The sequence below is a fragment of the Vollenhovia emeryi genome, unplaced genomic scaffold (assembly GCF_000949405.1).
Source record: "Vollenhovia emeryi isolate VEMERY1.0 unplaced genomic scaffold, V.emery_V1.0 DF939293.1, whole genome shotgun sequence".
NCBI classification, from domain to species: domain Eukaryota; kingdom Metazoa; phylum Arthropoda; class Insecta; order Hymenoptera; family Formicidae; genus Vollenhovia; species Vollenhovia emeryi.
The window spans coordinates 214369-229603 of record NW_011967073.1 but is presented as its reverse complement, the minus strand read 5'-3'; the positions used below and the strand labels follow the sequence as shown (position 1 = coordinate 229603).

Here is a 15235-nt window from a genome sequence, read left to right as displayed (position 1 = left end):
GGACTTTTCCGTTCATCTCGATCCGTTCTACCTTCTCAAAAATTTTGTCGGATATGGAAAGACTCACCCTGTATATAATATCAATTTTAAATCCAATGCATCATTATCGTATACAGTACGTGATGTAATGAAAAATTTATGATTTTCAGTCGTTTCGCTATCACATACTAAATATATTGAAAAAAACGCAAAAAAATATTGTAAACAACTTTTGAAAATGCATGAAACCATATATAAAAATCATCTATTTTTCAGTCGTTTCGATATCACATACTGATATTTACTTATAATTACATACTTATATTTAAAATCACATACTTTGTAACAGGGTTGTAAACCGGAGCAAAAATACGTTCTTTGGAGCGGTTTTGAACCGGTTCGAATTTAAAAACCGCTCCGAAAACCGGATGAATTTACGGAGTAAATTATTTGGAACTTGGGATGTAAACCGAACCGGAGCGAATAAGATTGTAAACCGGAGCATAAATACGTTCTTTGTAGCGGTTTTGAACCGATTCGAGTTTAAAAACCGCCCCGAAAACCGAATGAATAAAGTAAATTATTTAGAACTTGGAATGCAAATCGAACCGAACTGGTGAAATTTGCACATTTACCACCTTTCCAGCTATGTAGCAAAGATTCAAACGTGGTAAATCTTTTTAAATAAATTAAATCCTTTTTAGATAAAGAAACCGCTCCAAAACCGGTTTTTCATGCTCCGGTTTGAAACCGGAGCGTTTGAAATCATAATCAAAAATGGTTCGCTCCGGATCGGAACGATTTTATAAATGAAATTTTGATCCGTTCTCTCGGAGCGGATACACTTCAATGGTTCGGTTCGGTTTACAACTCTGCTTTGTAAGTCGTAATAAAAATAAATTATAAAATATATTTTTATTACGACTTACAAAATATGTGATTTTAAATATAAGTATGTAATTATAAGCAAATATAAATATGTGATATCGAAACGACTGAAAAATATATAATTTTCTGTAAATTTCCAAAATAAAAGTTTGTAATTATAATTAATTTACTTATTTATACCTGAATATATTCCTATATAGAACATTCCAGCAATGTTGTAGCAATGTTTCAGCAAATATTGCTGAAATGTTGAAATATCACTAAAATATTGTAATGTATTAGTCGTGTTTCATTATTTTAAATATATTACATTGCAATGTTGCTGTAATGTTTCGTTGTAATATTTCAAAAAGCAGACATCTTAATATTGCTGCAATCTTGCAGCAATTTTCGTAATCAATATGCAGTATTGCAATGTTTCAATGATATCATTCTGCAATGTTCCTGCAATCTCTCTGTGCTGTATGGGAGATGTTAAAAATATTTGTGGTTGCTCAACTTCTGTAAAGACTGAGGTATCGGCTAAATTCTTTCACTATAGAATAGAGGATATCATTGAAGGATGGTTGGTATATGTCGAGAATCGGTAAGAGGATTCGTTTTAATAAAATTTTGATGCAAAGAATTTCCGCCAACGCTGAAACTTCTGTAAAAGGTTAAGGTAGTTCTTTTGTAAAATCATTTATGTGAGATTTGTTTCAAATTTGTACAGTTTATTCTTTACATTAATACGTGCAAAGTAAGACTAATTAAATTAAAATTAACCGTCTCAAAGTTCTAAAAAGAATATTAAATTTACTATGTTACACGAAATATTACGTGTAAAACACTTAAAAAATATTACACGTAACAATATAATTCGTTGTATGTATAATATTTTTGCAACGGTCAGAAATTTTCTGAGCTAAGATTGAATTATTATTTTAGTGGAATAATTAAATTTCAGCAGTTGTAAAAATATTCTGCTAAACGCGACCAATGTTACAATAACTCAATATAACTTAACAATGTTTTCTGAATGTTAAATTGTAACGTTTACAAGACATTACAATTCAGCGGATATTAAACGTTTATGCAATATCTTTTCAACGTTGAATCTACATTTCGTAACATTGATGCAATATTGGAATGTTGTAATGGAACGTTTCTGAGATGTTGATTCAACATTTGTGTGCTGTATGGGCAGAAAGCTGTCTCTACGAGCCAAAATTGAAAAAAGAACTTTTACGGATGACGGAAAAGCCACGTGCTTCCGATTTGCATCTGTTTGTATAAATGAGACAATTTGAAGGAACTATTCCCACGAGTTAAAAACAATCGGCACAGCTGATAAAACATGGGAAGTAATTGGAAACTAGGATTATATCAATGTCTCAATAGCCGCAATTTCTACCTTGGAGACGATAACAATGTGACCGCGGAATGCCTTCCCGTTATCTACAGAAATGCTTGTCGTTATCCACGGCAAACAATCTCCGTCGTTTCGAAAATTGTGTCTCCGGACGAGCAAGTATGACGGCGCATTATGTACTCGCGTATATTAATAGCGCACCTTTAGCGTCCGCGCATGCAGCTAGCTCGTAGTAAAACGCTCACACACGACGGAATTTTGCAGCGTTCGTGGACGACGCTACCGAGCCTGTGGTGATCGACCGTTATCTAAACAATTGCGGGTCCGCCGATAAGCCGTAATTGGGACCTCGAAGGGACAATCGAGCGAACATGGCGCTGGCCAAGATTAGGAATTTCATCGACAACAGCCTGAAGACGGTGTCGACGCCGCTGGACCGCACGGTCCAGAATCTGGAGCCGGAAATCGGCGTCAAGATCGTGCACTCGCCGAACGACAAGACACTGCACGTCACCGTTCTCGGCGCCAGGCACTTGCCACAGAACTTCGGCTTCACCAGAGTCAATAGCTACGTCGTCAAGGTAGAATAAGCGAGACTGTGGCTCGAGAGTGCGGATCGATCGCACTTGAGCAAACAAAGCGCGTATGGCTCGTATTTTCGACGCACATTTAGCTTCGATGCATGTCTCGAAAGATTTACCACAGTTTTTGCCAACGTCGTTTAACTTACAATTAGTTTAATTCATCCTTTGTCTTTTTCTAACTGTTCCTCTGAAAAGACACAAAGGGTGAATAGAACGAGATCGAAGGTAAACGACGTTGGCGAAAGCCAGGATTGATGCGATCACGAAATTAATTTCATTTGCACCGATGTGAGATGAAACGATCGTGTCGTTCGATAAATGTGCGTCGGAGGTGCCGGACGAGGCCAACGCTTGTACACAAACTGCAAGATCGTGCTCCGCCACGCTTCGCCACTCGAGCCTGAATTACGCGTAAGTCGGAGACGCTCCCAGCACTCTCGGGTGTTATCTACGATTACGTAATGCTGTATGAGTAACGTATTATAGGAGTCCGGCATTGACTGTAGTATCTTATTGACTGGCATTCCTTACAACTCCCTTCGGCATTGCCGAATCGGACTCCGTTGCTAAACACCACACCCACAGAAAAAATTTTCGGATCCAATGCTATTATCCCCTCCCCCATAAAAAAGTATATATCCTGAAATATATTATATAATATATCAATACTTATGCAATTATATATATACATATATGTATATATAAAATATAAGAATGCATATAACTAATTAAATCATTTTTGCCGCCCATGATATAGAAGAAATATAAGAAAATACTATATATTTACGTAAAACATGCAAAATATATTTTAGTACATAATCTAATATATAAAATAGATATATCAGAATATATATAAAATATATGCCTGCATATATGAAATTAAATCATTTTTTGCCGTTTAAAATATATGATGAATATAAGTAAAGAAGGTATATTTTTATTATACTCAAGAATATATATACAAATATTTTCTATATATACAACTATATGTATAAATATGTATATATATGCAATTTATATAACACATATACACTGGTCAAAAAAATTAACGCAACAAGAAATTTACATCAAAATTTGGCGAATTTTAAATAAGCGTAACTTCGCAAAAACTGGTCGAATTGAAAAGTTTTTTTTCATTTTATAGGGCAAAGCCTCTGCTTTAAGAAGCTCTTATTGGAATTTGCATTCACTCTTCCCATTTCCCGGAACTTTCTCAAAATCATGATCATGTTTTTTCTTTAAAAAATTGCACACTTTGATGCACTGTGCGGAGTGTAGTAATTTTTCTTCGCCAGTTCTGCTTGCGGTATCAAAAAGTGTATACTTTTCTCTTCAATTAAAAAAAAAGAAGTTTCTACGATTTTTTTCCGCCAAATCACAGCTCATTGAAATAACCCTTGTGTTTTCGACATTACCGACGATATCTCCGTTAAAAATCATCGTAACAAGATCGTTTTTCTTTTAATTAAAGCTTGCACTTTCAGCTTCAAAAACTAGTCACCAGATTTTTCCTCGAATGCATCTGCGCTGCTGTAGCTTTTAAAATGTAAGGACATGTTTTTACCTAAAAAATAACCAACTTTGGCATGCTTTAATTAAAAAAAACGATCTTGCTACGATGATTTTTAACGGAGATATCGTCGGTAATGTCGAAAACACAAGGGTTATTTCAATGAGCTGTGATTTGGTGAAAAAAAATCGTAGGAACTTCTTTTTTTTTAAATTGAAGAGAAAAGTATACACTTTTTGATACCGTAAGCAGAACTGGCGAAGAAAAATTACTACACTCCGCACAGTGCGTCAAAGTGTGCAATTTTTTTAGAGAAAAAGCATGATCTTGATTTTGAGAAAGTTCCGGGAAATGAGGAGTGAATGCAAATTCCAATAAGAGTTTCTTAAAGCAGAGGCTTTGCCCTATAAAATGAAAAAAAACTTTTCAATTCGACCAGTTTTCGCGAAGTTACGCTTATTTGAAATTCGCCAAATTTTGATGTAAATTTCTTGTTGCGTTAATTTTTTTGACCAGTGTATTTTAAAATATAATATATGTAATATATGTAATATATTTTTAAATATATTTTTACATGTATATTTTTTTATGGGGGACACTTGAATGTATCATAAAATAGGATCGATATAGCGCCAATCATATTTATTGTAGAGCAAGGAATATTTTAATCTTAAATGAAAAATTTTAAAGTTTAGATTAAAATGATAGTATGAATCGTCTTTTGCCGAATATCGTGGTGCCAACTTCGTGCGTTGTAAGATGTAGGGACAATTTATTCTATAAAATGCAAGAATATATAAACTTACATTTATACAAGTCACTCTTGCCTTAATATAATAAAGTCAATCGTTTTTAATTCCATAGAAGAGAATAAGAATTATTGATTTTATTTTGATATTGTCTTATCTTTATACTAAATGAGGTTGTGAGAAATATAAATGCGTCAAGAATAATTTTGGTCTCGATAACAGAAATCCTTTCTGAGGGTGTAATACATGTAGCGGAAATCAATTCAACATATTTCGGAAACACGCGGTGTACACAGATCGTTAATAAAACGTCTGCTGCCAGGGGCATTGTAAAGATTTATAACTCGATTGCATTATTTACGACGGAGCGAAAATTCGATCGTAGATCGAAAGGAAAATTTTCTCTTTGTCAGGGACCGCTGGAATATATTTTAATCAGTTAGAAATGGACATGTAATTCGAAGAATTGTTTAGAAAAAATGTATTCTCGCCACCAAACGAACGCAAGCCAAAATCTATTAAAGTTTTTGAAAGCTAGCGCTTGACTGTCTGACTTTCTATTCTCATTTTTATATGTTTCCAAAATTCTAAAACTCGCGGAATAAGTCGAGAATCGGATTTTGCTGTCAGATATCGAGAAAACTGACAATCTCAATTTTTTAGGTGAAGCTGATTCCTGGAAAGGATAAGTTCGAGACCACGTCGAGGAGTGAATCCTGGCCGCAGTGGAACGAGGAATTTGTTTTTCATTTGCGCAAAGAGACCAAGCAAAAGTTTGGCAAGTCGAAGGTCGTGGAGGAGGAAATTAGCGGTTCCAGATTTGTCGTCGCGACTCTTTACGCGGTTCTTGAAGACAAGCCTCTGATAGCAACTGAGAAGAAGGACTCGGACAAAGATAAAACGTCGCCTACCAAGGAATCGGCGAAGAAGGGCGGGAAAAAGAAGGAGGGTCAAAGCACCTCTGGCGATAATCAGGATTCTAGCAAGGGCAAGCTTCTCAGCCAGTTCTTTGGCAAGAGTTCCGACAAACTCGCGGAACCCACAACCGCGGAGAGAAGAGCCTACGACAAGAGGCGAACCGTGGGCGCGACGACAGTTCCACTTGACCCGAAGAACTTTGTCTGCAAACCACCAAAATCGAAACATACCAGCGACGTAAGCACAGGAGACTTGTGGAAACCACTACGACCGATCACCAGCGGTATCTCAGGTGCCGAGGATAGAGTAAGTTTCCGCGGCTTCGTGACCGCACCCTGCGGTCGCAAAAACCGCAGCTGTACCATTTCTGAATGAAAAAAAAAATTTAATACGTTATTTGCAATGTATATGCAAATTTCATCTTTAGTTGACACTAGCTAATGCTGTATGCACTCGCGATCTATCGTACAACTGTGCAGTTACGAGGAGATTTTCTCGCGGATAAATTTTTTTCACCCAGACAAACCTGATTAGTATTGTAGAATTACGTCACTTTACTTCATCTCTACAATTCTTTGAAAATGGTTGTGGTGCCATCGTAAATATGTATGTTAATAAAAGATCGAATTTTGCAATTAAAATAAACGCGAAGCAATATTCTTTCAGAAAGAGAATAAGAAAGGGCAAGTTGAACTGTCCTTGTGTCTAACGAAGGGCGAGAAGGATGAAGACAGTGGCGGGCAGCTAATATTGTCTCTAAACCGTCTGAGATGTTCGCTTCAGACGATGCACGAGCACGAGGGCCTAAAAGGACAAATGTATCTGAAGATGTCGGTTGTCGACAACGGTCGCGTAACACATTTCTGGAAGAGTGATCGATTTGTACCGACGGTGTCCATGAAATTCTCGCCGGACACGGCGAGAGTCGTCGCCGACAACCCGTACAAAGGAGCGCTCAACGACGTGAGCTTCGTCGTAAAGTTCGTCTCGAAAAATAAAATGGGTAAGCGTTAAAAGTTTCACCTTTTCATAAAACAAAAACAGCATCGATATATAATTGTACTGCTCTCATTACGCAATTATTTAGGCAAGAAGACTCCCGTAGGCCACTTTGTGATCGGGCCCGATGTCGGTGGAAATTACGGCGAGCAATGGAAGCAAGCTCTAGCGAAACCGGGACAGCAGATAACGAAGTGGCAGGCGTTTGAATAAAAATAAGGCGCGCGACAAGTCGTTAACTTATTCAACATTACGAAAACCGTTGAACGACGTACTTTCCTCTTAGGTATCTAGAGACACAGCAGCGAAAACGAGAGCGCTACACGTATGCCATAAATATTTAAGACACCGATCGATAAGGCTATTCCAAAGAGTACCATAGAAACGTATACGAATGCAAACATTTACGTGAATCTTTCTTGCTGGACTTGTTCATGCCTCCGATCCGCTGCTGATTTTACATGAGAAAATCATTACGTGGCCACACAAGAGGAATCTGTTTTTTAAATGCATGAATCTAGGTGGAATTTTTGATCGCGCATATTCTGTATATATACAAAACCTGTGTCAATTTTAACCGTCCTTGACGCCGCTAAGGAAGGAAATCGATGTTTCTGTCCCAAATCCGATCAATGTAACCGTCCGTAAACTAAGAACTATTGTCTAAGCATTTAGATAATCTCTAAGCGTATAGGTGAGATGGATAATCATAACAAGTGCATATCATATTTTATAAGATCGCAAGAATAAATTCGCCATGTTATTTTAGTATTAATTTATATTTTCGATGCAAACATAAGTTTTATATGAATTAATGCTCGTATATGTAATCGCTTACGAAAGCGCGTCGTCAAAGGTATATGTCTTTTAGCAACGATAAATTTGACTAGTTTTATATGTACTTCAAATGCTCATATTTATTACCACGCTAGCTAAAAACGGAGTAAGCGGCGATCAATATTCGGAATTGATATTAGAAAAAAGCTATTTCCAATTGTGATACATCGAAATATTTTTTCTATTAATCATTATTTATACATTTATTAATATAAAATATTTGACATCAATGTTAAGACGCTTTAAAAATCACAAAACATATCGTTACATAATTGCACCGTACCCTTTTGAAGGCACTAAGCATGAGTTAATTAGTATTAATATTTTCAGTACTTTTACAGCTCAAATAAGAATGTCACATAATAAAATGGGAAAAATTCCAAAGTATTTATAAAATAATGTAATATCAATCAACATATTTTCTCTTTTTATAATTGTTTTAATAATGCATACTTTGACGGTATTTTAAGGAATATTTGTACGTTTGTATAACTGCTGACACCAAAAAGTACACATACATTTCGTTACAAATAAGATTTGATTTAGTTCTGTATTGTATGTAAAAAAACAGAAAATAACATTATTTATAAATATATCTCATATTGTCCTTAATATCATTATTCACCTGCGACGAAAAGCTCGATAAGTTTCTCAGATTTCATATTTGTCAATATTCAGTTTCCAGAAGTGGTTTTATTATCTATACTTCATACAATCATCCAACAGTTTTGTGGTAAATTTTGAGCGCGACATATTAAATGATATGTTGCTTTATTCGCTGTGTGCGTAGAGACTAGTGCTGCCGCGGTTGGTGAAATGTCGCATATTTGGCTGGAATAGCTGTCAATGATTGCTAATATTCAAGTTAGGTAAACTGTCGTGAGGTAGCTTGATAGTTTTAGGTCTCTTTATAATTTCGATGAAAAAATTTTCGTTATATTACAAAACATTTGCTATAGATTTTTCATTATATGTGTAGGTTAACTTCTCTAACTTTTGCAATGAGCCTTATCATACGAACGGGCTTTGGACCCATTATTCATGACGTTAAATTTAATCCGAGTGCAATACCGAAAGGAAAAGCCAATATCGCATGTAGTTTGCGTTGAAGAATTGCGCAGTGAAAATATAAGTCATTTAATAAGATGCAGTGTGAGAGAGATACCGCAAATGTCTGTCAATGCTACTCCGTACAAGGTATAATTACATGTAAGTATTAAATGAAATTTAAGTAAAATCCCAGACAACGTTATGTCGTCTTAAAGATATCTCAAATCTGTGAAATACATTTTTACATGAATACACGCAACAATTTAAATTTCCCTTTCGCAATTTTTCCATTTTTCGATAATTGTCACTCCAGCAAATAATGCAAACTTCGGCCACCATGAGCGCCCTAAGTCCTACTTTTCCGCTATAATATATCATCGCACGAAGCGAATACGAATAAAGCATACCGGTGATACAACGTTACAAATTATGCCTTGTTTATATTGTATGGCAGTAAAAGGCTAAATATTATTATGAAAATATATACAAAAATAAGAAGCTAGCAAAATGCCGCGTTAACACTAAATTGATCGTATGATTAATCTGGACGGTTTTAGCAGTCTTATCCTTAATATCTGGGGTTATAATAATCGACTAATTCGATATTAGTAAGGTTCATAATTTGTACTATAGTAATATTAAAATAGAAAAAATAGTACAAATATACATTTTTGTATATAGCAGTAAAAATCTATTTCTAGAAAATATGTAATTTTCTGATAAAATACAGTTTAAGCCAAGGCAAATTGACTGACTTACTGGAAGTTATCCCTTCTTATAAATATTTAAAAAATTGCCATAATTGATCTTTAAAGATAGATATAAAAAGGCACTTGATTGTGTAAAAAATTATAAAAATTACAAAATTGCGTGGTATAACTACAATATCTAAACTTGATTGCTGGAGTTTGTATGTCTTCCCTGATATTCGATGTGTAAAATGAGAGGAGTATTGTGTAAGTACAAGTGAATCTTGAACCGTTAAGATAGTTACCAGCGAGTTCTACAACATACTGGAGTGAGTGGTCCTACCCCATACAGCACAGATGGTTGCAGTTACATTGCAGAAACGTTGCAATCTTGCAGAGACATTGCAGGGATATAAAACTGCAAACTTTCGATAGCAATATTGCAGCAATGTTTCCAAAATAATAAAAATACTATATTTTCTATTTAAAAAGTTTTTCTAATTACGAGAATTTTATAACGTTATTTTCGTTGATACCAATAATGCGCGAATTATTAAGTACTTGATCAGTGCGGTGTTGCTCGCAATCTCCATCTATGGCGAAGCCACATAATCTCCTTAGGTTGCTTCGAATAGCTTGCTGTGTATTGAAAAAGGCCCGGATGCATATGTAATTAGTAAATTTTCTGCTTATGTACAACAACAAATTATTCCAAAAATATTGCACTGCAACATTGCTATAATGTTGCACTGCAATCTCTCTGAGGGCGGACATTTCAACGTTGCTGTAATCCTCCAGAAACGTTGCAGCAATGTTGCGCAACGTTGCTGCAATATTGCAATCTTGCAATGTAACATTTCTGCAATCTTCCTGCAATCTTTCTGTGCTGTGTGGGACTGATTCCTCTATTCTCGATGTCCTGAAAATCTATAATTTACGTAACAGTTTCGCTTAAGAAATAAGAAATTCTTCACTTTTTGTCTTTGAGTGAATAAATTCACTAAATATTCACTCCAATAGAGTGAACTGGTCAGCGACACCATAATTCGAGTGGAATTTACACTCAAAAAATTTTAGAGACCACTCACTCCAGTATGTTACAGAGCTCGCTAAGAGTTACAGAAATCTAAACTATCCAGTGAATCAGATCTGTTAAGAATCTTTGGCTAGACTTTTTTTTAAACGACGAATACGTATCGGACGGTTGTGATCAGGCCGATTAATAAGAGGTACCAATTCCCGTACTGGTAGGGCGCCGAGTTACAACCGTCTTTGCTATTGCATGTACAGTACTCCATAAATATATTGTACGTCCCAGTTCGCATTAAGCAAAATCGCTCGTCGCCCGCAATCCCTGGCTCGCCCATGTAAGCGCAGCTACGAAAATATCTCCATTGCCCGTGAACTGTAAAAATCGAGAAGCGACAGTTTGATATCTTTGTGTATTGGCTGTATGCGTGGGGCTATTACAGGTGAGCTACCTTTCTGACGAATTTTACGACACATCGTTGGTCTCACGCCCGGCAAGTGCTCCAGGTCAGGCTCCTGCTTGCAGTCTGTAATGGGTACTGTGGAATTGTCAAACGGATCCGCGCACTTCGGATCCGAGTCTGACCTGCAGACCCAACATTTAATAGAAAGGCCTGAAAGAATACAATAAAGTTCAAAACTTTTCTACCCCCATCTTAAGTCGTAGACGTGGAGAAAAACTGAAGGCGTGAAAGTCTATTGTGTACAACTTCAGTTTTTCTCTGTCTTGCTTTACGTCTACGATTTAGGCAGCCTTAGGGCCAGTTTCACAAACATTGGTTAACTGCTAACTGAAGGTTGATAGATTCTCTGTCTCTTCTTAAACAATAAGATGGAAAAAGATAGGAAGTCGACTGAACCTTATCTATACAGCACGCATGTCTAAAAGACATCTTTAAGACATCTTTAAGTCATACATATCTAAAAGACAACTTAAAGGCGTCTTAAAGATGTCTTTTAGACATGCGTGCTGTATGGGTAGTTAACAGTTAACCGATGTTTGTCAAACTGGTCCTTGAGCGTTTCTCTGCCTGCAGCCTAAGTACACACCCCAGCGAGAAATGACTCATCGATCGATATCGAAACAATGTCGAATCGACGTCGCTTCGTCGAATCATTTTCTACTGGGACTTCCCTCCACCCCCCCAAGACATTTAAACGCCGTCGATTTAAATATACCATCCAGAGTGTGCTTGTCTCGTTTTAGGGTAGGAGGAGTATTTTAAGTGCCGTTATTACCGTTTCGGTTATTTGATGCTAAAAATTGTATTAAGGTGAAGGTTAGGAATACGTGAAATACAATCCTTATCGCAGGTATACGCAAATTTTCGCAGAAACAATACGACGTTACGCACACGCGCGTACATAGCACCCGTAATCGCGATCCTCGAGTAGGTTCTTTGAAGGTTAACGTAAAATACTAATTAAACTTATTTTTACAGATGTGCTACTTGATATACCTTCTTGGATGTAGCAGAGGAGGAGCAACGCCGCCGCGAGAGAGGAAACGCGGATTCCAGTGGCCATTTCGGGAAAAAAGTGTGAGGAACGTCTTGGTACTTTCCTTCGCAAAAACTCCTCGCGGCAAAGAGAGATTCAACGCCCCCAAATACTCTTTACATTCACAATATTCTGTCCACGCCTATAATTGACACAACTGACCGCGCGCCGCGCTAGGCTAGCCCTCCAGTTATACCGGGTGGCTCAGAAACGGAGAAACCGGGGTAAGCTACTCGCTGGAAGTCTCATTCGTAATGAACGGCTCAATAGTAAACGCCAATGGGCAACGTTGTTATACGATTATCGATGTAACAAACCATAAATGCTGTGCAGACTTTAATAGTTTTATTATTTCATATTACATATAATTTATATTATTTAATTTTACGTATAAATATCGAAGGGCATTCTTCCCAGCGAGAAATAGCTCAACAATCGATGTCGAAATGCTGTCGAATTGACATCGACACCATCAAATTGACGTCGAATCGACATTGTTTCGACGAATCATAGAAATTTGTAGAAATTTTTATATCTTCGTTGAAACATTAATTTTTTTGTAAAAATATCTACGAAATAATACTACAAATTACAATGTTCTCAAATCGAGAAATTATTGCAAGTAGCACTTTATGAAAATGTACAATTTTGTAAAAATTAATACAAAACTTCACTAGTTTCGAAAATTTGAGAAACAACAAAATCTTAAAGAATATAACATCTTACTTGTAGAATATTACGAAAATTAACAAAAGTGCTCCAATTCTAGCATTTTCATGTTGATTTTTATAATATACTTTCTAAAACGTAGAATTTCTTAGATTCCGGTAGTATATTTTATTTGTTTCGTAGAATTTTGTAGTATTATTTCCGGCAGGGTATCTGTTATCACAGAACTTGTATCATAAGTCTACAATTAGTCAAGTTTCAATATTAGTAAAAAAACCGCTCGGCTAGCGAATGGCGAATTGCGCACGGCGAATCGACAAATTGTTCCTCCGCATTATTCATAAATATACGAATAACGAATCGCGCATAGTGTGGCGCTAGCTTTGTGGTAAATAAAATTTCCGGGATCAATTGTTCTATATCGGCGATCCGTACGCCGTGTCCATATATTGTTTAATTATCACAATTAACCACGAGGTGCACCACTCTGACCTCTTATGCAGCTGCTTGTAAAGGGTGTTCTACTAATATGAGCAAATCTAACAATAAGTGAATTTATATTTAGATATCATATGTATTGATACTTTGACATCGTTTCAGCGAATAATTAGACATCGAAAGATAAGTGTGCGACATAGAAAATAACGTGCTAAAGTTTTAAAGACTCGAAACAAATTTTATATTGTAGGCGAACATCGAGAAGCCCTCTCGACCTCATGTGTGTTTATATGTACGGTACTGAGGACTTCGGGTGTACTCGGGTTCTCTGGGGTTATGTCACGCGTGACTCGAGTTAACCGCGCTCAACAGATGTGATATCCCTCGTTACAGTGTCACGGTATCTATGTGTATCTACATAGATAGCACAAGACACTCCTATGTACATTTTAAGAATATTCTTCAAGAACATTTGGAACATTCCATAGGTCATTCTTATATATTTATCTTATGTTCGTGGAATATTCGACTGGCACTATAAATTTTTTTCGAATGTAGGTAGAATAATCTATCGAATATAGCGTGTCGGTTATATATGGTATGATCACAGGTTTCACTGCTTTTTGCATAAGATAAGTGTCTTACGCAATAAACAATGTGCAATACATAAACTAGATGAATATTAAAAAATTATTCTGAACGAATATTCCAAAGACATTCTCGACGAATATTCTAAAAACGTTCTTCTTTGTTATGAATATACGATTTCTAATTGTAATAATCTTTATATATTTATGGAATATTCTGGAGTTAAGAATATTTGCACTCCAGAAGAACATTCATAGAATTATAGGTGCTACGAGTACGTACAATGGCATGTATATTCGTCAGAAGAGTGAAATTATATTAGGAAACCCAACCCATACAGCACAGAAATTTGCAACAACATTGCTGTAACATTGCAACATTGCATATTGCAGTGTAATGTTACATAGATATTGCAGAGACATTATTTTACAATGTTACTTTAGTAATGTTGTTGCAATATTCTTTTAAAATATTGATACAATTATGTTTGTAATATGTATAATATATTTGTGTCTTCATCTCACTTTTATAGTTTATTTGTATTATTATGTACCTATATACATACATATAGATATATACATAGAGATAAATAAATATAAAAAGGTGCAAATTGGAAATTTTCACATTGCTTCCTCATCACATGTGGCCCAGTTTTTTTTAATTTAAAGGTGCAAATTGGAAATTTGGGATCAACATTGTGGCAAGTTGTCTATTCAAATTTGGCTTTCTCATAGAGGAAGCTTTGTGAGTTAATGTGCAAATTAAATAAGAATTTATATGGGAGTTCATCAATTTCATAAACTCATTGAAATTTATGGAATTATTACTGACGATGAGATAACAGACGTTACAACTTCTTAACACAAATTTATGGTAAATTTATTATGGATAAATTATAAGATGCACGTTCAGAATAATTTGTTTATAAAAAATTGTTACGAGGGACAAAAAGCCAGAAACACGTATGCGAAGAGAAGGAAAATTAGAAACTTGGATATGGCTTTCTCATAGAGGAAGCTTCGTATGCAAATAAAAATTCTGGAGTAAGCAATTTCCAAAATGCACCTTAACTCACAAAGCCTCTTCTATGAGGTTACCCAAATTTTTAATAATCACTTTCCCTCATAATGACGAAGTAATTTCCAAATTTTCAGTTTGCATTTTTACAAGTTAGATTAAGCAATGTTCAAAGGATTGGATTTCCGAGAATTTCAAACTTCAAATTGCGAAAATCACAAATCTCGAAAACTAACAAAGTATCAGGAGAATGTGATCAGCAAAGAGGTGGCACTATCAAAAATTCCAAAAATTAGATTTCCGAGAATTTCAAACTTTAAATCGCGAAAATCGAAAATCGCAAAACTGGCAAAGTATCAAGAGAACATGATCAGCAAAGAGGTGGCACTATCTAAAATTCCAAGAATTGGATTTTCGAGAATTTCCAAATTCAAATCGTG

General features: G+C 35.7%; 2 protein-coding genes and 1 long non-coding RNA gene across 4 annotated transcripts in view; 1 reads left to right on the top strand and 2 right to left on the bottom strand.

Moving 5' to 3' along the window:
* LOC105559053 overlaps positions 1-8410 on the top strand; it is a 10700-nt gene extending 2290 nt beyond the window's left edge. Inside the window, exons 2-5 of one of the 2 annotated variants that reach the window (XM_012007065.1) lie at positions 2483-2799; positions 5725-6285; positions 6646-6982; positions 7067-8410. In XM_012007065.1, the coding sequence (XP_011862455.1) occupies positions 2590-2799; positions 5725-6285; positions 6646-6982; positions 7067-7191 (1233 nt within the window). In that variant the 5' untranslated portion in view covers positions 2483-2589 and the 3' untranslated portion in view covers positions 7192-8410. The remainder of the gene's footprint in view (positions 1-2482; positions 2800-5724; positions 6286-6645; positions 6983-7066) is intronic. The other variant, XM_012007066.1, reaches the window with a different exon arrangement.
* A 78-nt stretch (positions 8411-8488) lies between these two features.
* LOC105559052 lies at positions 8489-9964 on the bottom strand. The gene is made up of 2 exons (XR_001008720.1): positions 9260-9964; positions 8489-8584 (listed from the first exon to the last, which is right to left on the bottom strand). It is a non-coding gene; the product is annotated as an uncharacterized LOC105559052 (long non-coding RNA).
* A 418-nt stretch (positions 9965-10382) lies between these two features.
* Positions 10383-12266, bottom strand: LOC105559051. Its single transcript, XM_012007064.1, has 3 exons — positions 12044-12266; positions 11036-11197; positions 10383-10959 (listed from the first exon to the last, which is right to left on the bottom strand). The coding sequence occupies exons 1-3, from the start codon at positions 12108-12110 to the stop codon at positions 10733-10735; spliced, it is 456 nt and encodes a 151-aa protein (XP_011862454.1). The 5' UTR covers positions 12111-12266; the 3' UTR covers positions 10383-10732.
* Positions 12267-15235: the final 2969 nt, after the last annotated feature.

Coding starts and splice junctions, on each gene's coding strand:
- LOC105559051 (XM_012007064.1), bottom strand. CDS start 12,110: ATGGCCACTGGAATCCGCGTTTCCTCTCTCGCGGCGGCGTTGCTCCTC. Junction 11,198..12,043: donor CCTCTGCTACATCCAAGAAG/GTATATCAAGTA, acceptor GTATTCTTTCAG/GCCTTTCTATTAAATGTTGG. Junction 10,960..11,035: donor TCGTAAAATTCGTCAGAAAG/GTAGCTCACCTG, acceptor CGATTTTTACAG/TTCACGGGCAATGGAGATAT.